At 36.8% G+C, this 26012-nt stretch overlaps 10 protein-coding genes across 10 annotated transcripts; 6 read left to right on the top strand and 4 right to left on the bottom strand.

Moving 5' to 3' along the window:
- The first annotated feature begins 4 nt into the window (after nt 1-4).
- Nucleotides 5-2333, top strand: RHIMIDRAFT_281957 (MIF4G-domain-containing protein). The gene is made up of 4 exons (XM_023613044.1): nt 5-487; nt 542-1228; nt 1282-1951; nt 2024-2333. The coding sequence occupies exons 1-4, from the start codon at nt 47-49 to the stop codon at nt 2287-2289; spliced, it is 2064 nt and encodes a 687-aa protein (XP_023466120.1). The 5' UTR covers nt 5-46; the 3' UTR covers nt 2290-2333.
- A 245-nt stretch (nt 2334-2578) lies between these two features.
- RHIMIDRAFT_308451 (uncharacterized protein) lies at nt 2579-3412 on the bottom strand. The gene is made up of 4 exons (XM_023614566.1): nt 3286-3412; nt 3074-3230; nt 2810-3003; nt 2579-2754 (listed from the first exon to the last, which is right to left on the bottom strand). The coding sequence occupies exons 1-4, from the start codon at nt 3302-3304 to the stop codon at nt 2642-2644; spliced, it is 483 nt and encodes a 160-aa protein (XP_023466119.1). The 5' UTR covers nt 3305-3412; the 3' UTR covers nt 2579-2641.
- On the top strand, nt 3407-4115 carry RHIMIDRAFT_281955 (uncharacterized protein; the record flags this gene model as incomplete). The annotated part of the gene is made up of 1 exon (XM_023613043.1): nt 3407-4115. Exon 1 carries the CDS (start codon nt 3539-3541, stop codon nt 4112-4114), a length of 576 nt encoding a protein of 191 aa, XP_023466118.1. The 5' UTR covers nt 3407-3538.
- Nucleotides 4085-6907, bottom strand: RHIMIDRAFT_313227 (uncharacterized protein). Its single transcript, XM_023614852.1, has 7 exons — nt 6536-6907; nt 6441-6478; nt 6213-6384; nt 5823-6157; nt 5495-5765; nt 4954-5435; nt 4085-4896 (listed from the first exon to the last, which is right to left on the bottom strand). The coding sequence occupies exons 1-7, from the start codon at nt 6663-6665 to the stop codon at nt 4582-4584; spliced, it is 1743 nt and encodes a 580-aa protein (XP_023466117.1). The 5' UTR covers nt 6666-6907; the 3' UTR covers nt 4085-4581.
- Nucleotides 6908-9182: 2275 nt separating this feature from the next.
- RHIMIDRAFT_281951 (uncharacterized protein) lies at nt 9183-9894 on the bottom strand. Its single transcript, XM_023613042.1, has one exon. It carries the CDS (start codon nt 9717-9719, stop codon nt 9477-9479), a length of 243 nt encoding a protein of 80 aa, XP_023466116.1. The 5' UTR covers nt 9720-9894; the 3' UTR covers nt 9183-9476.
- Nucleotides 9895-13397: 3503 nt separating this feature from the next.
- Nucleotides 13398-14921, top strand: RHIMIDRAFT_281948 (uncharacterized protein). Its single transcript, XM_023613041.1, has 2 exons — nt 13398-14649; nt 14709-14921. The coding sequence occupies exons 1-2, from the start codon at nt 13581-13583 to the stop codon at nt 14843-14845; spliced, it is 1206 nt and encodes a 401-aa protein (XP_023466115.1). The 5' UTR covers nt 13398-13580; the 3' UTR covers nt 14846-14921.
- Nucleotides 14922-16150: 1229 nt separating this feature from the next.
- Nucleotides 16151-18479, top strand: RHIMIDRAFT_226430 (ARM repeat-containing protein; the record flags this gene model as incomplete). Its single annotated transcript, XM_023607567.1, has 7 exons — nt 16151-16532; nt 16586-16714; nt 16763-17008; nt 17064-17163; nt 17226-17625; nt 17686-17781; nt 17830-18479. The coding sequence occupies 7 exons, from the start codon at nt 16151-16153 to the stop codon at nt 18352-18354; spliced, it is 1878 nt and encodes a 625-aa protein (XP_023466114.1). The 3' UTR covers nt 18355-18479.
- A 779-nt stretch (nt 18480-19258) lies between these two features.
- On the top strand, nt 19259-21812 carry RHIMIDRAFT_313224 (glycoside hydrolase; the record flags this gene model as incomplete). The annotated part of the gene is made up of 13 exons (XM_023614851.1): nt 19259-19315; nt 19382-19409; nt 19464-19627; nt 19679-19923; nt 20000-20034; nt 20086-20235; nt 20292-20519; nt 20575-20734; nt 20800-20815; nt 20876-21338; nt 21394-21478; nt 21533-21566; nt 21625-21812. 13 exons carry the CDS (start codon nt 19259-19261, stop codon nt 21679-21681), a joined length of 1722 nt encoding a protein of 573 aa, XP_023466113.1. The 3' UTR covers nt 21682-21812.
- A 382-nt stretch (nt 21813-22194) lies between these two features.
- Nucleotides 22195-22749, bottom strand: RHIMIDRAFT_202525 (HbrB-domain-containing protein; the record flags this gene model as incomplete). Its single annotated transcript, XM_023606620.1, has 2 exons — nt 22195-22534; nt 22583-22749. 2 exons carry the CDS (start codon nt 22747-22749, stop codon nt 22195-22197), a joined length of 507 nt encoding a protein of 168 aa, XP_023466112.1.
- Nucleotides 22750-23417: 668 nt separating this feature from the next.
- Nucleotides 23418-24371, top strand: RHIMIDRAFT_215113 (complex I intermediate-associated protein-like protein CIA30). The gene is made up of 4 exons (XM_023607277.1): nt 23418-23497; nt 23546-23781; nt 23842-24027; nt 24078-24371. The coding sequence occupies exons 1-4, from the start codon at nt 23443-23445 to the stop codon at nt 24288-24290; spliced, it is 690 nt and encodes a 229-aa protein (XP_023466111.1). The 5' UTR covers nt 23418-23442; the 3' UTR covers nt 24291-24371.
- Nucleotides 24372-26012: the final 1641 nt, after the last annotated feature.

Raw genomic sequence — 26012 nt, 5'->3', positions numbered from 1 at the left:
GAAGAACACACTTTGAACCTTTTTCTTTTTTGGATCTACAACAGCAATGTCTAGTGAAGTAGAGACAATAGTGCACACAAACAAAACAGATGAAGTAGATTCCCTTAGATTTACGACACGTGCAGGAGGTGCCTACATTCCTCCTCATCGCATGCGTCAAATGCAACAATCAATAAAAGATACTAGCAGTGAAGCTTATCAACGCATTACCTGGGAAGCTTTGAAGAAGTCGATCAATGGCCTGATCAATAAAGTGAATACATCCAACATAAAGATGATTATACCAGAACTCTTTGCTGAAAACCTTGTTCGTGGACGAGGATTGTACTGCAGAAGTATAATGAAAGCACAAACAGCAAGTTTACCATTCACACCTGTCTATGCTGCAGTAACAGCAGTTGTAAATACGAAATTACCAGCTGTAGGAGCATTGCTCTTGTCTCGCTTAGTTGTTCAATTTAGAAGAGCATTCAGACGTAATGACAAGGTAACATATTACATTTAATTGTTGCACGCATCTGCTAATCTCTTTTTTGTATAGACTTCTTGTTTGGCAACAACCACTTTTATTGCTCACTTGACAAATCAGTTGGTTGCTCATGAAATCTTGGCACTTCAGATCCTGGCACTTTTGCTCGAACGACCTACAGATGATTCAGTAGAGATTGCAGTCGGCTTTATGAGAGAAGTGGGTGCACATTTAGCCAACGTGTCTCCCAAGGCCAACAATGCCATTTATGAAAGATTCAGAGCTGTTTTACACGAAGGCGAAATAGATAAACGTATTCAATACATGATTGAAGTGTTATTCCAAGTTCGAAAGGATAAATACAAAGACAACCCACCAATCATTAAAGAGCTTGATTTAGTGGAAGAAGAGGATCAGATTACCCATAATATCAGTTTAGATGATGAAGATCTTGACCCTGAAGATATGTTGAATATATTCAAATTTGATCCTGATTATACTGAAAACGAAGAAAAATACAGTGCGATCAAGGCTGAAATTTTGGGTGATGACGAGTCTGAAGATGAAAGTGGAACATCTGGAAGTGATGAAAGTGAAGAAGAGTCAGAAGAAGACGAAGAGACAATGGAAATTGTAGATAAAACAAACGCAGATTTGATTGAATTACGTCGAAAGATATATTTAACAGTAATGTCCAGTGTCAATTTTGAAGAAGCTTGCCACAAGTTGATGAAGCTACATGTGCCAGAAGGACATGAGGTAAGTCAAAGATATATATGTTATCATATTTTATATTGACTTTATCTTTCAAGATTGAGCTTTGTAACATGATAATTGAATGTTGCTCTCAAGAGCGTACATATCTTAAATACTATGGTTTAATGGCAGAACGCTTCTGTAAGCTCAACCGTATTTGGGTAGACAACTTTGTTCAATGCTTTGAAGAAGTGTATAATACAATTCACCGTTACGAAACAAACAGACTTCGCAACATTGCTAAACTCTTTGCACACTTATTCAACACGGATGCACTACCATGGACAGCATTCCAGATTATTAAACTAAATGAAGAAGACACTACATCTGCTTCTCGTATTTTTGTAAAGATTCTCTTTCAAGAAATTAACGAGTTTATTGGGCTTAAAGTTCTCAAGGAACGTATGCTTGATCCCTTCATGCAAGAGCCATTTTCTGGCATGTTCCCCAAGGATAATCCGAAGAACACTCGTTTTGCTATCAATTACTGGACAAGTATTGGTCTTGGTGCATTGACTGAAGATTTGCGCGAATGGTTGAGAAATGCACCCAAGCAGATCATGAAGCGAAGAGACAGCAGTGACAGTAGCTCAGGAAGCGATAGCAGTGACAGCAGTGACAGCAGTAGCAGTGGTAGCGATAGTGATGATAGTGGCTCCAGCAGTGATAGTAGCAGTGACAGTGAAAGTGATAGCGACAGCTACTCTAGTTCTCATTCTCGCTCTCGCTCTCGTTCTCGTTCTCGTTCTCGTACTCCTCCTCGTACCCGATATCGCTCTCGCTCTCGTTCTCGTTCCCGTTCTCGTACTCCTCCTCGTACCCGATATCGCTCTCGCTCTCGTACGCCTTCTCGATCCCGTACACCTTCACGTTCGCGTCCTCGCTATCGTTCGCGTACACCTCGTTCCGCTTACCGCTCTCGTTCTCGTTCTCGCACGCCCCCTCGACGACACTATCGTTCTCGCTCTCGTACGCCCCCTCGATCTCGTTATCGTTCGCGCTCTTCTTCATTTTCCCGTTCCCGATCTAGCTCAAGACGTCCTTCTAAAAGATCAAGACGCTAAAATAAAACTCACAGCCTGTGTTTTTTTTTTTTTTTAAAAAAAAAAAAAACGTTTATCCATCCTTTGTTTACATGTATCATAGTCTTTTTCATTTGTTTGTATTCTATACATTAAAAAAACCGAATAATAAATACATTGCTTTAGCATACACTGTGAGGCTCCCTTATAATAAACAAGCAGTACTCAGCTGAAATACATCCATTGTCAGTAATGATTGCAACAATAGTAATAGTAGCAAATCAAAAGAATAAAATTACGCAGCGAAAAGACAAATCACAATAAATGTTATCCTGATGCAAAAAAATTTCTAAAGACAGATGCCTTTATTAAGTTTTTTATCCAAATAAGCTCCTTAGATGAGAGTTTCATAAGGAATAGGAGCGATGGTTTGAGGGACATTCTTCTTGGTGGAGACATGACGAGCTTCACGAGGTTGAGCAGGGATTCTCTTGAGGTTGAATGTAACTAGGAAAAACAAATCAATAAATTATATACAATATACAAACACAATAACACTTACCACCAGCAGCCTTGGCTTCCTTCTTCTTTTGAGCATTAAGCTTAACACGGTCCAAGAATTCTTGACGGCACTTGGAGTGCTTGATGTGTTCAACACGAACATTGACACGCTTTTCCATGTAACGGCTACCGACAACCTTGTAAACGATGACACCGACGGAAGACTTGGTAACGTTGTAGATGACACCAGTACGACTAGAGTTGAATAATTTTGTTTAATTGTCTATTGTTTTTCCATATATCTCCAACTGTTATTGCTATTTACCCGTGGTAGAACTTGTGAGGCATACCCTTTTGAACAGCAGCATTGGCCTTAATGTCAACAATGTCACCAACCTTGTAGGTCTTCAAGTAGGTGGAAAGAGGAATGGTACCATGTTCTCTGAAGTTACGAGAGAACATGTGACGAGTACGAGCACGAACTAGGAATCAAGTTTATATATTGTTTTTATCTATTTTAGTTGTTCAAATACTTACGACCGAATGAGTGAGGCATCTTGTACGAAGTGGTATGAAAAGAGACCGAAACAAATAATTGGAAGGAAAAAAATTGTTAATAAACTATTGAGAATAAAAAAAATTGCTGTGGCTTAGCTTGCTTTGTTTGGAGAATACAGTGGCTTATGCTCATGTCAACCGCAAAAAAATTTTCGAGCCCGCGCCTGGTTAAAAGTTGCAGACTAGAGGGAATATTGTATGTTTTCCTTCTCTTTAATTTTGGTTTCCAAGAATGGCCGGTACCGTCAGAAACTGTCGCAAGACCTCCACTGTCCCCAAGCGTCCCTTCGAGTCTGCTCGTCTTGACCAAGAACTCAAGTTGATTGGTGAATATGGTCTCAAGAACAAGAGAGAAATCTGGAGAGTTGGTTACACTCTTTCCAAGATTCGTCGTGCTGCTCGTGAACTTTTAAAGTTGGATGAAAAGGACCCTCGTCGTCTCTTTGAAGGTAACGCCTTGATCCGTCGTCTTCTCCGTATTGGTGTCCTCGACGAAAGCCGTATGAAGCTCGATTATGTTCTTGCCCTCAAGATTGAAGATTTCTTGGAACGTCGTCTCCAAACCCAAGTCTTCAAGTTGGGTCTTGCCAAGTCTATTCACCACGCCCGTGTCTTGATCCGTCAACGCCACATCCGTGTTGGTAAGCAAATCGTCAATGTTCCCTCTTTCATCGTCCGTTTGGATTCCCAAAAGCACATCGACTTTGCCTTGACTTCTCCTTATGGTGGTGGTCGTGCCGGTCGTGTCAAGAGAAAGAGAGCCAATGCTGGTAGCGGTGAAGCTGCTGAAGAAGAAGATGAAGAGTAAACTCTGTCCTTATCGGTGGTCTACAACCTCATATGAACCTTTGCAATAAATTTAAATGATGTTTGTAAAAAAATCACTCTGTGGTTTTTCGAAGACATCTTAATTGCAAAGCACCTGTCGCTATTGTGTTGTCAAATTCGGGAGTATTTGATAGCAGGATAGCACAGTATCATATAAAAGCCCCTTCTATACTCCTCTCTCGTCTCTATGCACTGTATTTCTCTGTCGACACTTGACCCTACATTGCACTTTTTTAATGAGAACACGCAAAAGGGAAATCCAAGTGTAAATGTCATTTTAGACCCTAATACTAAATGAAGTGGTCATGTGTAAGTTTGTTTTATATTGGATATTGTTGTCAGCATAGATGAGAAAGATTGGGGCTTTTAATGTTTATGCTTTGTATATTAAGATTTTTTTTATTATTAGCTTAAGATTAATAACTATAGTCACACATTAAGAAGTAATTAGAGAGCAAAAAATTGATCATTGTTCTTTTCAAGTCCACGGGTTTTGATATAAACTTGCAAGTCATAGAAGAAATCACCCCATTCTCTCCAGAGAGATGCCTTTCCGAATATCACAAAGAGCCAAATACCAATCGTACTCACAAGAGTTTCTGCTGCTACCATGAGCGCAAAAGGAGGCAGTTTGTCTTTGATAATGTACGTACAATTGTCTTGGCCACCATCAGGAGATATCATACATTCTATCCAGCTCAGCTTGATAGTGTCATCATTCTTGAGATTAACCATTTTGTGGATTTGTGTAAAGTAAAATATCTATAGGATGACTTGTGTTATTAGTTTTGTCCATTTGAATATAAACATTAGTATTACCCAGTAAAAGACGACGGTTCCACTAGACAAAATAGCCAGCAATATAGCACGCCATTGAATCTGCACTGCAGTAATAACATGTTTATGCTTTCTAGAAGTAATAGGCAGGTTTGTGGTGCCTTGAGATGCAGACTGAGATATGTCTGATTGGATGCCTTCTCGAAATGCCATTCGAGCAATATAAATAAACGTAGCTATGTGAACCAAGAATGCTGGACAGACGATAGCAGCCATAGGATAAAAGAATAACTCGAAAATCTTGTCTACAGATACTAAGCAAAGGTTGGCAAATTCAAATTTGACCTTGTGAAGACCAAGAGTGAGTGACATAAAGACAATAGGATATCCCCAGCAAAAGGTGTTCAAAATATAGTATCTGTTGGTAAAGAAGTTCACTTTCCAAACAGTGTGCAAGTGAAGATTCAGAATGAGAGCAGCGCTCCAACAGCAGGTTGCCAATGAAGAGAAGATAAGAATAGCGCCTATTAAAAGTCATTTAAGCAAGAGGATAATAGGAATAGTAATAAAAAAAGGTATTTACCTTGTACAGCACATAAAGGATTATTGTCTTGTGAGCTGACAGAAGCAGGGTTGGCACATTGAATTCGTTTAGGATCATTTACTGAGAAGAAAGAGACCATGCTGAACAGAAAGATGGATATAGAAAAGTTCAAAATGAGCAAAGAAGGGTGTCTTCTCTTATCAGGCAAGACCAAGTAACTGACTGTCAGGATGAGTGACAATACGGCGGATATGCATCTGACAATGTCGGTTGCTAAGAACGCACGTATAGTCCAGTCGGTAGGATAGAACTAATAAACAATAAATCAATATTACATGTCAAATTATAGAACCGCAATATACTTTACAAAATTTTGTTGCGGACACGGAAGGCAACAGCCTGCTTTACAGAATGCAGTGTTTGTTGCGCTTCCTGGCTGTTCATAACCAGCATCCTTTACAAAAGGAGCGGGGCATTGGGCAACAACAAAGTTGTCTGGAATATATGATAGGTTATAGTGGGCGTTTGTATTTGAAAGCTTAGATGCTATAGCGTTACATTTGCTGCTGGAAGACAGAGGCTGTTGTGTGATGGGTGATGTTTTCTTGCAGTCTGGCAGTGCGTTAAGCCCAGTAAGCATAAAGATATTTTTACATTGATGGTAAACTTCTTCGCAAGAGGATATGCATCCCATTGTGGGTTCTAGACAAAAATTTGTTTAAAATGTTTGTTATAATAGATCATTTTGAATAATTACCATTGTTATCACATCTAGGATAAGCAAAGGAACAAGAATATCTGTAATAAGCGTCTACACAAGTGGGTGCAATGTCTTTAAAGCCTTCGCTTATATTCTTTAATAGTGCTATTTGTTGTTCAATTAATGGTATTGGCAGTCCTTTTGTGTATACGCTATAGTTTATATATGCCTGCGGAAGGCGATGTTAATATATTGTTATACTGAATAAAAGGTTGCTTCTCTTACACTGCATATTCCATTTGTTGGATAATTTGTACATGAGCCTATTATAAAAATGTGTGAGTATATTTTTAACTATATTTCGTTAAAATACGCCGTACTTGGTGTGGCAGAAGCACTTGTGGCACTAGATTGTGTAGTATTAGTTGTAGGCACTTGTGCTTGACCAAAAATTGGGGAAAGGGATAGGGTGAAGACAAGTGCACATTTATATAAAAGATGCGAAACCATTGTATTGTCGCTTTACTATGCTCTTGATCTGATCAGTAGTTGAAGGCAGGCCTTGGGGTATCTGCTCTTTAAATTTACAAATGAGGGTAACAGAAAAATAAAAATCAGGAAAGAAAGGTGGGGAAATTCAGAACGATTCAGAATAAAATAAGAAAGGCTGTTGTTTTTCTCTTTGTAACTGACATTTCTCGAATAACACAAGTCTATTTATACTGCATAGTCCCCCGCCCCCTCTAGAACCTTCTTAACGTATATATCTTAATACTTCGTTACTATAAAATGCAAACCCAAACAGCCCTTCCCCTACATTTATTCCCTTTTCGAACAAGACACGATATTTTCTCATAAGGCAATATCCATTACACACTGTGCTTTGGCCAACATTAAGTTATAACAATGCTTCTCAGCTTTCTATAATAAACATAAGCTTAAATAATTATTCTTTTATTATCTAATAAGCTATTAATTAAGTAAATATCTTGATCGAGATTATATCTTTAGTGAAAATATCAACTCGGACTATGCATAAGAGTATATTTTTCCTATAAAAATGACACATATGTGTACTCAGCTTAGAAGCACATGTATTTGCCTTGTCCTACTTGTACAATTTTAAACACCTCCACAAGATGATTTGCTCCTTTTTCTTTACATGTAAACAGCCTAAATTATATATTGCTTTTTTCTCTTTGGTTGCCTTGATCATAGTTACACATATCATCTGAGTGACCTCTCAAACTTTTGTGCATGTGTGTGTGTACGTGTGTATGTAAATCATTGAAATCTGATCAATAAAATGCTTAGATATAATCGACGAATTATTTTTACCCGCCCTATTTTGGCGCTCCTGAACTTTCTTTTTTTTTTATCACTTCCTGCATAGAATAATCTTTATCATTGAGCTCCGCCATGACGATAATAGAAAGAAGGACAAGTACAATAGAAGCACTTGACGTTCTATGGTATGATGCATCAACTTATGGTAAACCGATAACTTAAAAAGAAATACGATCGTCCAGTTGCATTTTTTTGCTGACCAACCAAAGATATTCCAAACAAGTAAATTCATAACAACTCCACATTTTTTTAATTACAGATCGAATAAGCTTTTTTTTTTTTACAAACACAAAATTTCCGTTTAAGGAAAGCAAAGAGAAAGGGAAAGATGCATAGGCCCCGTTTCTAATGAAAGAAAAAAAAAAAAAAAAAAAAATACACAAAAAGCTTAAAAAGGGCAGTTTAGCAAATAAAAGACTGTTGAATCTCCCATGTTTACAACCCTTTATGGCTGATGGCGTCGCTCATTTTCTGGGCCAATCTAAGACATACTCTTTATTAACTTTTTTATTTGTTCGATTTCGTTGTACAAAAGTAAAAAGTGGCACTGAAAAAGATGAACTGTAATTTTGGGGTTTGAATTTATATCCGTAATAGCAAGATCATTTTTGGTTAAATTAATAGATATTTGCATATTCGAATATTACTTACATAGAACCCACGCATCCAATTACTGCCTTGAGTTAGTATACGTCATTTAAAGGGGATCGTTGACACGGTTAAATATAATTCTGCATTTCATTGCTTTTGTAATATATTTAGTACATATAGTACGCTAATAATAGAGCCTAGGCTATCGTAACCTAGTTAACTTTTTATAAGATGCATGATTGCATACACCAGTTTATAATACACAAAGAAGGAGACAATTGAGATTAATTGAGATTTACAGGGCTTATAAGGAAGATAGTATAACCACGAGTAAACATTGGGCATCCCTTTTAGGGAGCTGTATAGGGGGTTATTATAATAGACAAACGTTTCTTTTTAGAAACACCGTCCCTTACTCGACCTTGTCTTACTTATGATTTACCACCCGCCAATTTAATTAGGAGCATAGCTTTTTATTTAATGATATAGACATCTTCAACCTTTTACTGTCATAGACACAACTACTGACCCACTCTGTTGGATTTGTGCAACCTAAATGAATAAATAAAGAAAAAATTAATATCTAGCTTTCGACCTTTTTGCTGTTTCATAATGGAAGTCACTGCATTAAATAGTTACCTTCGTCACGATAGGTCCTGATAAGATCAAACTCCTAAATAAAAGGGTGCATTATAATGGTGTATAGTCATGATTTATTGACAGAACTTAATAGAAGGATTTACAATCATCATTTCCTTATTTTGATCAAGATACTTTGCGCTTCTTGACTTGTACTTTGCTTTCTTTGGAAACCGTTTCTTCCATAATGGCAGCAGTAGCTCTAGTTGTTTTTTGTTCATTGCTTTTTTAAGTCAAAAGGATCATTTTACGTTCATCCAAACAAACTTGGGAAGAGACAAAATCAAGTTTTATAAAGCATCATTATGGGTTATTATGAAATGGTTTACTGTTTCATGCCTTGTATTACACAATCCTAATACTATCACCCTTGTCTACTAAAAAGAGCTTAGAAAATGAGAGAATTTAGCAAGTGCCTTATTTGGCTAAACACTATGTTTGCGCGACTCACAGACTAGTTAACATAGCTAAACAATAGAGTTGCTAAGAAAAACACAGACTAGTTAACATAGCTAAACAATAGAGTTGCTAAGAAAAACAAAAACTGCACAATGAAAAAGCGTTTAAGCGATATCCTATAGTACCCACAATAAACACATCTTACATTACTTTTTCGGCCGCTTGTTTACTCTCGTGTTTTCCTTTTTTCCTACAGTCAACGTTATCCCTTCTACTAAGCTACCTTAACATGGCCCTCTTTAAATGTTTAAGCTCTTTCCTCTTTTAAATATTTAAGCGAATGGCTTAAACCTTAATAGAGTATTTTAGGACACAGTGAAGCTGATAAATATTTTCGTCTGGAACATCCTTTGCATTATCACAGTTTGCGAAAGTGAATATGGTATACGGTTGGCACATGTAGCTGTCTGTTTGAACACTTGCCGTTCGATATCTGCTGTATGTTAAAAGTTTGCTGAACTTCGTCTGGAGCTGTCTTAACTGATAAAGGCTATCGTAATTGTGGATATAGTGATTTGACTGTTTCATATACAATTTTTCGGCTGTCTTCCAGGATAAAAGTTTTGGTTATGGCAGGGGAAACACTGCATGTACCAGAAAATGCACCAGACGTTAAGTACTACGGACGTTACCTCTATTCACTACCTATGATGTTGTCAACAAAGCTTTTCACCATCTTGTTTTGTTTCTTTTCAAGAAGGAGTTAAAAAGAAATGCTGCTATTTATTTATTTATTCTAGTTCTATGTGTCAGTTTGTTCAACAAAGAACCAATATCCTAAAGTGTATTTCTGATAAATTCACATTTTGTATCAGAGAGTATGAGCTGGACAGCCTTAGATTAGGCAGAGATTTCGATAGTATAAGGCTGTAAAGTGATATCACATGTAGTGCCTAGAAGAAATGCCTATAGTATTAGCCTATTTTCTGGCGTATTTTCTGGTGCATGGAGTGTTCACCTTTATAAAAAAGCGACCTTTTGTTTTGTTTTTGTGCGACCAAAATTTAGCTTCACTATATGTGAATATGCTTTCATCCTGCATATGAACTCGTGGGAAGGTCATGTGCTCAACTTGAGATGCATTCACTAGAATTGAAATCATAAAATAACTTTTAACCTAAAGGCACGTTGACCGAAAATAGAATCTGGACCCCTTCAATGAGATTTTTTTTAAAAAAAAATTCTTCGTTGTTAGAGAAACACTATAAAAGTGAAAGCACTATGTTTGTCAGCTCAACCGGAGAAGAGAAAGAAAGAGAAAGGGAGAGAATGACGTAAACCTCCATACATTCTATTGCTGCTATTAGTTTGTAAAATCGAAATGGTTGTGGCTGAAATCTCTAAATGGATTGCAACCAGAAAAGCACGATGCTCTTGATTACACAGAGATCCTTCAAAAAAATGCGACAGGAGTCACTAGTATCAATATGAAGAATACTAATACCAAAAGATGTAGCTTATCATCCACACATACAAACTACCAACAAAAGAGCAATACTAAAGAGAAAAACAGGTTAAGGAAACTGCGTTTTTATTGATATAGGTCCATATTTTTTTCTGATCTAAAAAAGGCATATATTTAATTAAGAAGCCAAGTAAGCCTATTTCTGTAACCTTATGAATGCTTGGCGCAATACAACCTATTTCCTTGTACAGTTAAGGGTCTTTATCAGTATATCACCAGTTCTCTTCAAGATGTATGATTATCTCTTATAATGTTCCTGTGTGTGTTTTTGGGTTGATGAATACATTAATGCTCGAATGCCGCGAAAATCCCTTTTTGATTAGAAAGATATTAAATATGCCTTCATGTATCATAAATTTGCATAGGCACTTTTATATCTGGAGAAATCAGCATTCTGTAGGAAAATGTCAGACGGATTAAGAAAAGGTTCGACTAGTAATGTAGTCCTATCAAAGACCACAAGAGGATCTAAAAAGAGTTATTGCACTGAATAAAAAGATTCTCAAATATAGTGTAAAACGCGAATGAAGAGCCACGCTAGCTCAGTTTATTAACAACACAGCCAGAAATGAAATTCATGCGGCCGTACTACACTCAAGTCAGATTTGGATAAGGTTAGGGGCAAAAGACGCTTGAAGCCTGAAAAGAGATACGTAATCAGCCTTTCGGGGTTCTAGATGAGATTAACTTTCAGCAATGTATCCTCTTTTGAAATTGGTAAAAATCGCCACTAAACGTGCGCCTGGGGAGAAAAATACGGGCCTGAAAGTTTGACCCCAAACTCCAGCAGCGATGGCTCCTTTGTCCCTGAATTACAATAAAACAAGTTTAACAATTCTACAAGAACTTATACTACTGCCTAAGAACGATATAGCCAACTTTGTTGTAGGTTGGTTTAACGATGAAATTGCTTTTGAAATGAGAGAGATCTTGACATGTTGAAGAGATGAGTAGAGTCAGGCACCATAAGTTGATGATAGTGAAGTCGGAGCCTGAATCAATGAGCAACGGAACAGCACTTTCTCAAACTGTTGCCTTTTCATTTAATTTTGACTATTTCTTCGGCACACAACACCATCAACATCGCCAACCTAATCTCTATTAAAAAGTATATCTAAATTCATGTGATCAAATAAACGACCAAGGCGAAAAACAGCACTCATTATACGGTTGTTACAAAACCTTATCCGTGTTGCTTATCTTCACTCCTGGCAATGGATATATGGACACACTGTCTTTGCCATTCTATCAAGCTTTCCATTCTATACGTACCGTCAGACCGCAGCTCCACCAATGCTCCATCACGGCAACTTCATTAACAAGTCGAATAGACTCTACTTCTACTTTTCAGTGGCTCAGTTGTTTATGGAGCCCTCATTCGATCGGACTATTCGCCTCCATCACAACAATGAGTTGTCATCCGCTGTCTAACTGGTATTATCGCCACAAGGTCACCGATAACCCTGCCTCGCCATATGTTGGTAAGCGACGGCAACGAACATCGAGTCCTATGCAAGAATTCCAAGCGGACTATGTTAGTCTGCAAAAGACAACAAGATCGCTCTTCACTTTTAACGCCCACAAGCATTACTTGTCTGTCTTCAGTTACTTTTACAAATTTTAGTTTATCTGCTCTGGATCAACAACCAAGGTCACGCTCACGAAGTGTAATATTATGTAAACACATTATACGAACAAGTGGTCTTGTTATTCCCACCCACTTCTTTTTCTTTCTTGATTTGCTTTATCTCTGTCTCACTCAGAGGATAAAGGTCAATATTTTTTATTTCATTTATTTTATATTATTGTATGTTGCACAAATTTGAATAAATAAAGCTTATATTTTCAAACACTGAAGCGATTTGAAAAAAAGAAAAAAGAAAAGGCGGGTAAAGAAGGGCTGTAAACAAAAAAGGGGGAGCTTTAAATAATAAACAAACTTAGTGTAACTTACGCCTTAATCAGCAGGGCATTATCTACTGTCCATGCAACAGGCACATTCCCTCTCCCCTTCTAAATGCATACAATGATCACGCTGCTTAATTGCAGCTTGATACAGGCTCTTCATGTTTACTTGTTAGAGTAAGCCAACCCGTAATTTTGATAACATTATAAGTTTCATCCTTGACCAAAATGATAAAAAAGAATAGTCTGTTTTACTTAGACACAGTATTCCTTTAGGTTGATAATAAAAAAACAAGAAAAAAAAAAGAGAGGAGAAAGAAAGATAAGAAAGTATGCACATCCTACATTCTAGAATTATGTATGTGAAAAAAAAGCAGAACAAGGCAAATATAAAGAATTCCATATGACGTTAACTGAGCCAATATCATTACACCTTTACTTAATAGACCTTTTTTTTGTTTTACGTGAGAATTAATAAGAAGCGATTACCGCTCTATCGGATACAAATTTGTTATTGCATGCTATTTTATCTTGAAGTTGGGACAAATAAGATACTTCTCTGTATAATATGCACATGAACATATATTTTGCGTTTCCTTCTCTTTTTCTATTATTACTTCTGTTGTTGTTATTATTTTTATGAATTGCATTTGTTGCCATGATGCTTGTACCGAGTGGTCGTATCATTGTGGTATTTACATTGTACATAGTGTATTGTTTGCATATAAACAAGGTTGAAAAATACTAGATTATTTTTAACAAATTGGTTCCGTGGCAACCCAAACTTTATAAACAATAACAATCTCAATCCTTGTTACACAACTGTTGCCTCTTGTTATGAGAGGGCTGTGATACGGCTGCAAGTTTGTATCAAGGGGTAGAAAAACAAAATAAAACAGTTCATGCGAGAAAAATGTGCAACTTGTGTACCCTTCAATTTTAATCCCCTTTCCATTGTTTAATATAAACAGGCGTGTTTTTTTTTTCTCTTCTTCTTTTTCTTTTACATTTTATTACTCATGTTTGCACCCACGTATACTTCTTTTGACTTGAACGGCAAGAAGATCTTGTATGATACCAGTTTTGATCATGTTGCGCGATTTGGTTCTGATCTGTATAGTCCAATGATACCGCCCAACGATTATATCGTAAATATGTCAGGTGTGTCGGACATGAATTCAAAAGAAACAGACTTGAACTTGGACTATCAAATGTCTGAAGGAAATAACATGATCACCAAACGAGACGCTATCTCTTATCTAACCGGCGAATTGGACATGACACAGTCAACTCTTGCAAAATTTTACAGTCTTGCGCCATTTAGTCCTATCGAAGGAGATTTAATAAACTATTCAGTTTGTGACAACGCCTTTGTCTCCGATGGCTCCGACCTAGATCCAACAGCGATGATCACAACTCAAATGGGTCATCCGAATGTGTTCAAAGAAAGCTTACCGTCATTTACAGAACTACCATCAACCGTCATATCTGGTTACAATTTAGAGCTACCTGTCGGTTTTGAAGAGCAGCAGCCGTACTTCAACTCGGGTGCTACGACATCATCGCTCATGTGTTGTACAACGCAAAACATTGTGGTACCCGAGGGAAGCATATCGCATTTACCTGATTTAGCAGCCCCTGATGAATTTATCTCTTCCGATGAAGATAATAATAGTGCCGCTGACGATCATGACTATCCAGACCAAAAGGATGAGGTCACTCAGGTTACCAAGGAAACGCCAAAAGAAGTAGAAACGGAAAAGGAACAGACGGAATGTAGTGACCGACATTTGGAACACAGCGATAGTCAAACAGTCATTAAGCCAGTTCGACGAAAGCTGACCAACCAGGCTCGTACAAAGAAACATTGTAAATCGGGTCACATCAAAAAGAGGAATAGCAAGCTGAGCAAGAAATCATCCGTGTTTTATCAAGATCAAAGTGATAATAGTAAGAGAACAAGAAAGAACTATGACAAGACTGTTATCAATATCCTCATGAGTTGGTACCTTGAACACGATGGAAAGATACCAGATAGTTCTGCTAAAGAGGGTCTCTGCAAACAAACTGGTAAATCTATTGTTCAGAGTAAGTGTGAATAAAAATGAAAGGGAAATTTGTATCTAACCTTATTTTTTTTCCCATAGTCTCCACATGGTTCCAAAATGCAAGACGTAGATACGCCGGTAAATTAGAAGCCTATAGGCTATACTCTATAAAGCATCCAGATATTGTGTATGATAGTGAATCTTTGGACGTATTTTTAAGATCAAAACAAATGTAACAAATGTCCCCTCCCCCTTGTTTATATGCTGATACCCCTCTTTTCTTTTTCTTTTTTTTTTTTTTGCTTTAAACATTCGCATACTGTATTTAAATAAACAACAAAAAAAGGCTGTGTACTATTTTCAAGTTTCTTCATCGTTTCTAACCTGTATTACATAAAGAACCATGATCTTCTCGAAACGATACCAAAACAAACAGAAAGGGCTCGTAGTTCATCTACCTTATCAGTATTTTTATGTGGTTGCATATCCAGCAACGCCTGAAATTGGTTGATGTAAACAGAAACACATGATAATTGTGAAAAATATATTGCAATAATGAGACTGCGAGTGCCTTAGCAAATACTTATTTGGGTTTGTCTACTTAAGTAGTTATTACTTATATAATCGAGGATAAAGAATTGGTATTAATGAACATAAATTAACTCTAGTTAAAAGAATGAAAAAGTTAGTCCTGTGCATAGTTGAAAAAAAAAGAATTTTTTTCATTTCTTTCTTTCCCTTCTTATTATGGCACCCACATTTCATAAAAGCAAAATACCACATAAACGTGGTCCAACTCCTGGATCAGTACTTCCTAAAACGATGAAAGAGGAAGTCGATGCTGCAGGTTAGTTTATGATTACAACGTCTTGATAAAAACTAATGTATTTTGTTTAGAAAAGGACGATCGTAAATTTGGAAAGAAGTTTGTCAACAAGATTGCCAATCGTAAGGAACTAAGAAAACAGAAGCGTGCAGAGAAAGGTAAAAGAAAGGCTATCCATCAACAAACAAGAGATCAACAAAGCAAGAAGAGATTACTTCCTGAAAAACAGCCTCAATCTAGTAAACGTCAAAAAAAGGAAGATCTGCGCAAAGATCAATCCAAAGATCAACCTAAGAAGCAAGTGGCCAATCCTGAGGAAGCTGAAAAACGTTTATCGAAAAAGAATCCAGCACTTTATAAAATGTTGGCTGCTGACAACCTGGTAGGCAAGAATAGTACAGCCGATGAAGACTTTGAAGAGGATGACAAGGAAATTGCTTACTGGGAAAAGAAGTTGGGGTTAAATAAGAAAAAGAAAAAGAAGCTCGGAAAGGAGTTTGAAGATGATGGTCTACTGGATGTTTTGGGTAATGCTGACAACGCCAATAATGAGGTGGATGATATAGAATATTTGAAGCAAAAGCGAACAAAACAAGCTCAATTGAAGGAACAAAAAGGCTTGGAAGAGAATGCTGAAAGAGCAGTAGATCAATTATTTGAAGGCTTTCCAAGTGACGAAGAAGATGATGATATGGATGCAAGTGTTGACGAAGACATGTCAGATATACTTGACGATGAACAAGAAAGTGGTGAAGAAGGCTATGAAGAAGAAGTATCAGATGCCTTTGAGGACGAACAAGAAAGTGATGGAGAACAAGATGATGATGATGATGATGAAGAGGAAGAGGAAGAGGAAGAAGAGAGTGATGAAGAGAGTGAAAAGGAAGAACAAGTATTAGTTAAAGAGCCACCAAAAAGCTCTGTGCTGACAAAATATGTTCCTCCTCATTTAAGAAAACCTGTGTCGACCGGAAAGAGCGAACAACAGTTAAGATTACAAAAGCAACTTCAGGGTCAACTTAACAGATTGAGTGAGTTAAACATTGAAAGTATTCTAGTTGAAATCGAAAAGTGCTATGGAACTTATCCACGTCATGGTATGTTTATTTATGAACTATATATTAAACAACTATCTAACCTCGCTTGACAGATGTTACATCAACCATTACTGAGCTTATCATCAACTCCATCTCACAAAGGTCGAATTTGCTTGATTCATTCGTGATTACATATGCAACCATAGTTGCAAGTCTTTATCGTTTAGTTGGTGTTGAGTTTGGTAAATTCATAGAATGACCTATTGATAAGTCGCTAACATATCTTGTAGCTGCCCATTTTGTACAAACGGTTATTGAGATGTTTGAGACGGAACATAAAAAATATAGAAAGGCAAAACAGCAGACGATTGACGATGAACAAGAAGGTTACAAGGAAACGAGGAACTTGTTAACATTGATACTCGAATTATATAACTTTCAAGTCATCTCATGTATCCTTGTTTATGATATCGTGCGTATGCTTATCAGTGAACTAGACGAAGGCAATGTAGAACTCTTGCTACGAATTATTAGAAGTGAATATCCATATTACATATGATTAATTAAAATACTAATTTTTGTTTTTCGTAGCTGCTGGAGCTGAGCTTCGTAACGATGATCCTACCTCATTAAAACATATCATTGATGAAATACAAAAGGAAACAGCTAAACGCGATCCTTCGACTATATCGTAAGTGTTAGAAATTAGTATATATGATGCTTTTTTTGTAACGTTTTTTTTTTTTGCTACAGTCTGCGTCATAAGTTCATGCTTGAAACAATCGCTAATGTGAAAAATAACAAGATCAAGAATAAACAGACAGCAGCTGGACATGGTGATAAAGAGTTGGTACAAAAGATGAAAAAGTTTATACAAGGATTATCAAAGAAGAGATCGACCCGTAGTACAGAAGCCTTGCGTGTCAGTTTGGATGATATTCACAACGTCCATACAAAGGGTAAATGGTGGCTAGTTGGTGCCTCATGGAAGGATAATTTGGTAGGCACAGAGAGTAAATACAAGACAACAAATGTACCTGAAGATCTAAAGAAGGATCAATCAATGCAAGAGGCTCTTTTGAAGCTTGCGAGAAAGCAGGGAATGAATACAGATATACGTAGAACTATATTTATAACAATTATGAGTGCAGAGGTTTGAACAAGCATAAGGCTTTATTAAAATAAGATAGGCTAACGAAGCGAAATGATGTAGGATTATTTAGATGCATTTGAGAAACTGATGAAGCTAGGCTTAAATGAAGTCCAACAAAGAGAAATTTGTCGTGTTATGCTTCAATGCACAGGAAATGTAAGGGAATATGACTATGATAATCCTTTATCTAATAAATGATCATAGGAAAAAACATTTAATCCATACTATATGCTTGTTAGTAGAAGATTATGTGAAATAGACCATTCCTTCAAAGTGACCTTCCAATACTGTCTATGGGATTTTCTTAGAGAGTGTGGCGAAAACGAAGTGGGTGGTCTAGAACGAAGTGCGAGTGAAAACTTTTCTGGAAGCAAAGAAATCAGATTAAGCAAGATTGTAAACATGGCCAAGTTTTATGCTTCATTGATAACTGAAGGTGCTCTTACACTTGCTGTCTTGAAGAGTATCAACTTTATGAATTTACAAAAGAATGGCCGCATATTCCTGGAGTTACTCTTTGTAAATATATTATTACAATTGCACGCTGGAGGAGCACAGGCCATCGCCAATGTATTTGGCAAGATACGAGACCAGCGAATACTTGCTCAAGGCTGTATATTCTTCATTGTAGGAACTGTTGCTCACTGTAAACACTCTGGACTTGAAGAGGATGATATAGAAAAAGTGCAGTGGGGCTGTAAAATAGCTAAAGAAGTATTAAATAAATGATCCAAAAGCATTTAGACATTATTTCAATTTAATATATAATTGTGGCAACAAAATAAGTGGATATACCACTAAACAAATGTCTTAGGCCAATACTGCATGCACAAAAAATTCACGACAGAGTGGCTAATGCTACGAGCGCTACCTCGGGATGCTGACTATGATTTTATTTTACAACTTCACACTGTCAAAGTCTCTATCTAACCAAAGGCTGTCCTGTGGGATATTCTTTAATGTGAAATACACTTGAGTGATCTTGACAACATATGAAAATAAGGCAATAACAACATTTCTTTTTTATCTCTTCTTGAAAAGAAACATAAACCAAGATGGTGACTTTTTAAATGCATGTGTAGCTTGACGCTACACAATGAAAGGCTTTATTGGAGGACATCACGGGTACGTGGACGCCAGACCACGTATGTGCTAAAATAACCATGACGTTTATTAATAAAACACCAAGTAAAATGTTGTTATCATTTTTTTCTTTATTATTTGATCTACATCTTCTTGGGAGAGACCGTAAACAAAGCAGAGACAAGAAAGGGGCAAGGAGGGCGAGGGAACAGCCAACATTACTTACTCGTATAATGTGTTCAATACTTCATATATTCATGCTTACATAATATTTTCCGTTCCCTTCTTACTCAGTTTCCTCCCCTTTGACCTCAAAAGGGTTTTTAGATTCTATGTACCTTTTTTTGATCTGGCCCAGGCGGGACGAAATTATATTGTTTCAATGCATCCATTGTGGTCTTTTATTTTCTTTAATAAAATATTTGTTTAAGCGTATGTCCACTTATTTTGTTGTCACAATTATATATTAAATTGAAATAATGTCTAAATGCTTTTGGATCATTTAAATATACGTTCTTTCCTCTTCTCTTTTCTTTTTCTTTCAAGTAAAATGAAGAAGTCATTGTTGGTCCTTTCTCTAATCATTGGATTGTCTACTGCTTTTGATGTAAGTTGGCCCACTTTCTTTTTTTCAATCCATTTTATAACCATTATTGATCTGTCAATTTCAAAGAATACCTGTAATAATAATGTTGTTGCCTGTAAGTAATAATCTTTATAAATCTTGAGGAAACTCAAACATCTCTTTTTCTTAGATTGGGGTCAAAATTCATTTGGTGCTGCCAATAGTCAGGATAAATCTGGTTGGCAAAAGCCATTAAGTTTCTATTGTGATGATGACTCTATAAATGTCTTTCCAATATCCTTTTTAACAACTTTCTTTGGCCCTGGAAACAGTCCTGAAATCAATCTTGCCAATGTAAGTCCTCTCCCTTTTTTTATAAACATATAAACTAAAAATGAAATCAAGACATGTAACAGTGTCGATAACTCTACTTTTGCTGGAACTGCTTTGGCTGACTGTACAAGCATGGCTTCTGATATCAAGTATTGTCAATCAAAAGGCAAGCTGGTTACCCTCTCTTTGGGTGGTGCGACTGGTAGCGTTGGGTTTCAATCAGAAGATCAAGCCAACATATTTGCAGAAACCATTTGGAACGTCTTTTTGGGTGGTAGCTCATCCACTCGCCCCTTTGGTGATGCTATACTAGATGGGTAAGTTATGTCACCATCTCTTTTAATAAGCAGAGAGAGAGAGAGAGCAAGAAATGTTTACTATTTTTTTATATAGCATTGACCTTGATATCGAAGGAGGCGGATCAAATTGTAAGATTCTAGAAATGCAACAAAATTCTTGCTAAATTGACAACAAATTAGATTATGTACCTTTTCTTCAAAAATTAAGTTCATACTTTGATGATTCAAAAAAGTATTACATTACTGCTGCTCCCCAATGTGTCTTTCCTGATGCTAATCTTCAAAATACCTTGAACGCTTTCCCATTCGACGCTGTTTATGTTCAATTCTGTAAAATAATAATAGTACCAATAATCAATATTTTGGTTATTAACTACAATTAACAGATAATAATCCCTGTGGTCTTCAATACTTTGATAGCAATCAGTGGAACTTTGGTGTCTGGGATAACTGGGCTCGTAATTCCTCTCCTAATCCCAAGGTCAAGGTTTACATCGGCGCACCTGCTAGTCCATCTGCTGCTGGTAGTGGTTATGTTGGTCCTGATACTTTACTTAAAATTGCAGCGACAACAAAAGAATCATTTCCTAGCTTTGGTGGTGTCATGTTCTGGGGTAAGACTATCACGAAGGGATTGATATGTTTATAAAGCGCTTCTTCTATATATAGATGCATCACAAGCTTATGCTAATAATAACCTTGCTGCTACTATAAAAAATGGATTATCTAGTGGAAAAAGCTGTGGCCAGTCGTTTAATCTTTCTGTATGTACTGCACCTCCTTATGTTGCTGGTACTAGCTACAGTCGAGGAAGTACGGTTAGTTACAAGTAAGTACTACGCGTAGAGTGAGAGAGAAAGCTTTTTTATTCTAATCACTTACAATAACAAATAGTGGATATACTTGGGTTGTAAGTTTTAAAAGGCATATTGTTTCACTTTTTATCAAATAGTAACTGTTTATGACTTAGGCTAAATGGTATGCCTCGTCTCCTCCATCTTCAAATCCTTATTCTGATTGGGTTCCTATCAAGGCATGTATGCCAAATACGAGTGGAGCAGAAACATCTCTACCAAATATGATACCTGTTAGCAGTATATCCAAATCAGCTTCCAGTTCTATACAATCCATCACATCAAGTCGTTCTGTTATGGTACCCACAGCATCATCATCAGCAACACTATCAGTATCCAACACTGCCTCGCCTCCTGCAGCTACTGGTTCCCCATCAGTGCCTTCTACATGTTCCGGCGTACCTGAATGGTCACCCACTATTGCTTACACTGGTGGCAACATGGTTTACTACCAAAATGCTGTTTGGAAAGCAAAATGGTGGTCTCAAAACGATATTCCTGGTGGTGTCGCAGGCGTTTGGGAAAAGGTGGATGCTTGTGGCCAGTCAAGAACTTTATCAGCTCGATCTATTATTGAGGGTATAATCTAGCGATATAAGGCTCATAGAAACTTATATGGCTTTTTTTTTCCTAGCTGCTGCAAGAGTTCATTGTAAGCGTGACACTACCAAGTGGAATAGATTCAAGAAGTACAGTAAAGGAAATAGGGTTCTTTACAAGTAAGTGGGGGATATTTTTATTTTTATTGTTGTTTATTCATTGTATATTATCAGACGCTCGGTCTATGTTGCTTCTGATTCTAATGTTGTAAGTTATATATACAAGTTAGTGTTGCCTTACCTAATTGTCTTTATATTTATTGTAGAATGAGCAACCAGGATCTACTTCTTTCTTCTGGCAAAAAGACATTAACTGCGTATAAGCAAGCTTAAAATGGCTACATATTCACTTAGATACCATACTCGCTGTTGCTATTTAATTTATTGATTTTTAGACATATATTTATACATTCATATCAATTTCGTATATAGAAAGAAAATAATAAAAAAAAGGGGTACTTTATTGCATTTACAATAAATGGTTATGTGGTATCGGCTATAGCAAATTATTATATGCTATGAATGTATCAATTCTAGTTTAAATTAAGTGTGATGCTGTGTATATGGTTATTGTTCAATTGTTCCAAACATATTATTGCTTGATTCTGCAGGCGTAGCTTTACGTACACCGGCAAAGCCTCTTCTGTCACCCTTTCTCATCATGATCTTCCAATTTGCTTTTAAATTATTTAATACTCTCTCAATCTCTTCGTTGTGATCAGGAGCAGACGCTAAGAGAGACGTCATTTGTAACATCTTGGCAGCTGTTGCAGCAGGATTTTGCGAAGAACCAAAGTCGGTAAACAACTTATTGAAGACATCTATAAACACAATGATTAGAAAAATACTGAGGAAGGATGCTTGTTACCTTCTAGCCGTTTTGTCTGCAGCAAGATAACATTGTCTCTAAAGCTCCTTAATGCCATATTTCTCACATTCCATGCCTCAGCTTCGTCAGCAGATCGGTATATTATGTCTGTACGTAAAGGTAAAAATACAGCTTCAAAATAAGGTAAGGCATAAGTGAAGAAGAAGGACCACTGTTCGACCAGTCTATCCAGCAGTTTTTCATCTGTCACACCAAACATTTTAGAATTTAATGTAAACATGCCATCTCTCAATAATGCTTCAATGTCATGATAAAACTGAGGTGAAATAGGATCCGTTAAGCAGCGCCTATAGATGTATTAGAGCAAGAAGAAAAAAACGATAAGGTTCAGTTACCTTAATAATTCATTCAAATCTTCAATTGCTCCTTGTGGGCCTTCGCCGTTAAATAAAGGTAAGACACGAACACAAAGCGTCTGCCAAGCATCTTCTTGAGAGCTAGTGAAGAGTCCACTGTTGCTATTGACATTGCTTACATTATTCAAATATATACTGGATTGCATCATGCTCATACTACTGAAGCTGTTCTGTCTACGATAGGGTCCTCCTGGAGCGGTAGGAGGTGCTGCCATAGGCTGAAATGATATACTTCCTCCTACAATTGTATTATTGCTCACTGCATTGGCAGGAGAAAAATAAAAGTTGGAGTTATTAGATGAAGAAGGTGCAATATCCTCTCCTCTTAGATGCATAGTTGACCTTTCAACATCACGAGCAATTGACTTTGCGTCCAGCGCATTTAATGACTTGTGTATAGAGGGTGATGTTATGGGTGATGTTGGTCTTTGAACAGATTGTGACATAGATCTATCAAGGCTTCCTGAACTCGGCTGTTTACGAGCCCTAACATTGGTTCCCGGTTTTGATGTCTGACAGCTACCTCCACTGAATGGCGATTGTATAGTTGGTGTTTCTGGAGGATAGCCAGTGTTTTGTGATGAACTGCTTTCTGCTTTATCCATAAAAAAGGATGAATTTGATGAAGGAGAAGAGCATACACTTAGTTCTTCAAACGTAGCCTGTTGAGATGTAGGTAGAGACATTTTAAACAACAAAAAGAAAAAGAGAGAAAAAAAGATATCCAAAAATGGAAATCAATTGCCTCTCTCTGTGTGTGTCTCTGTTTCTGTTTGTCTTGTGACTCAGTTTCATTTGGCTCTCCACCCCCAAGCAAAAAGGGAAGCTTTTCTTTCAATATGTTTTCAATCTTTCGTCGAACGGCAGTAGAGGTAGCTGAGTCGAGTTTAAAAGGTAGAATGAAGCATACTGTTATTCTAGTAGTTATTTAATATCATGAAGCTTTAAATATGGACGGCCTTAGAGGCTGGCAAAGAGAGATGCCCATGACAGCTCTTAATTCGCAAAAAGATCTCACTCAATGGGTAGTCGGCAGCGATAAAGACATTGGCGGTTTCTCAGAAGCTCACTTGGAGATTACACCAGAAGGCACAGGGAGATTTCATGGAAACATTTCTTTGGATCTTCCTACTAATCCAGAAATTAAGCAAAGCGGATATGCTGCTATTCGTACAAAAGTAACAGTGATATTCAATTGATGATCCATTAGCCTTATTTTTTTTTTTTTTTCCTATTAGCAAAAAGAACAATCGTTATTTGGAATACCTTGTTGGGATACAACCTTATTTCGTTATTTGGCTCTGCGAGTGAAAGGAGATAAAAGGAAGTATTTTGTAAATATACAAACAGACGGTATTGTCAAGACAGATCTATTCCAACATCGATTATTTTTACGTACACCAGGTCAATGGGAGACAGTGATGGTAAGCAAAAATACCTTGTATATAAACTCCACAAGTAATTCGTGATATAGATTCCCTTTAAAGACTTCATTTTAACAAACAATGGCATGATTCAAGAAGAACAGATTGAAATGTTTAGAGAAAAAGTCAGAACAGTTGGTATCTCTCTCATGGACCGCCAAGAGGGTCCTTTTAATATTGAAATCGATTGGATAAAAGCTATGAACACTGAGTTCACAGAAGGTGATATGGACAGAGTACCAGACAAGGTTGAACAATTGTAAATAATAAATAATATCAGACACTTTCTCCACTTGTCAAAGATTTGCTTTTTTCTTTCTTTTCTGCGAAATGATGTAGCTCCCACAGTGAGACATATTGGCGTACACTCGCATGACAGAGAGAGTATTTCGTATTTTCAGAGTTAAAATCAATGATTAGTATAGAGCATTGGATGCTTTGCAAAAGACTAAAAGTAGTTTAATATACACTTTTAAACAAGATATTGTCATGACGCATAATTATGCATTTGTGTGGCAGCAAAAAAGATGTTTAATAACCTTTGACCAGCTATGGCCTCCGATTTCACAAGGCGTTTAGATGTTTTAAAACCAAGGTTATAACACATGTTATATTTCCAGAGACGATTAGGAAATAAAAGAAGTTCATTTTATAAGAATGCAAAAGAATTATGTTGAAATATGCCTTCCTCTGTTCTTGAGTAAAAGCTACATACCTGAAAGTACGTCAAGCGAATATGAAAGTAATTATAATTATATTAAAGAAGTGAAGTTGCAGCTTCAGAATTTGATGTCGCCCAACAATGAAGTCGTGTTCACGTGTCATGAACTTTGTTTATTTTTACTTGTCGCTTAGTGATTATTATTACCTTAAGATATGTACGTAAAAAAATAAAAAATGTTCATTTAATGGTTTGTTTGTTTTTTTTTTTTTTGCTTAATGGTTTTCGTTTTTGACTGCTTTCTTCTTGCTTAAGCAACCTCCCATTAAGCAAACAGGCTACGGAGGCTCTATAACCTTTCTTTGTTAAGGCGCTTTCCAAAGCATTTAGCAGAATGAGAAGCAAAACCTTTGAAGTCACTTAAATACAAACTATCGCATGCCTCACTAATTCTAGTCATTAGCGACCCTTTTCTAGAAACTTATTTCGCTTCACTTTACTCTTGACAACTGCCCAGAACTGCTCAATTGGATTCAGTTCAGGAAAATACGGAGGAAGATAAATATACCAATATCCTCAAGAGCGAATATACCTTCCTATATCAGTAGAGCTATGGATAGGAACATTATCCATGACAAGATAATGTCCCTTCATTTCTGGATACTTATCCATTTCATCAAGAGTGGCCTTTAAAAAGCTCAGATAGTGCCCTGTCACTGTCCCTGTACTATAGGCATCAGTCCCACGTCCAAGCTTTCTCTTTTTGATACGCTTTAGAACCCTCAAACTAACATTAATTAAGCCAGTGGCAGACGTTGCACCTAAAATCGAAGTTACATTTGCTTTAGTTGTAGGCACTGTAACTATTGCAGGAGTTCCTTCCCTTGACCAAGCCATACTTCGTTTCAAATTAATATGAAAGGCTGATTCATCAAGACACAATTGGCTGTAAAGTCCAAGTCAGTTTGCTGCCACTTTTGGACCCAATCGTATCTTTGCTGAATTTTTTCTTCGCTATTTCTTTCCAAAGAGTGGAATTGTGCTTGTTTAATGGATAGATTACACTGAGTTGTCATGAAGTTATAAACAGTACTACAAGAAACATTAAGATCTACAAAGTTTTGTGTCAAACTTTCTACCACTTCAGTTAAAACAGCAAAAGGATTCTCATCAATGTAGTTTAAAAGAAATCGCTTATGCTTCTCCCTAAGAATACGATGCCGGCCTGATTTTTTTCTTCTTCTCGAAAATGCTTTCAGGATCTTCGTAATAACGTTTAACCCATCTCTGGGCTGCACGAATATGAATACCTAATTGTCTCGCA

This window comes from Rhizopus microsporus (genome assembly GCF_002708625.1).
Source record: "Rhizopus microsporus ATCC 52813 unplaced genomic scaffold scaffold_8, whole genome shotgun sequence".
Lineage (NCBI taxonomy): Eukaryota > Fungi > Mucoromycota > Mucoromycetes > Mucorales > Rhizopodaceae > Rhizopus > Rhizopus microsporus.
Note: the sequence above shows the minus strand (reverse complement) of the source record. Positions and strands in the feature narration are given on the sequence as shown.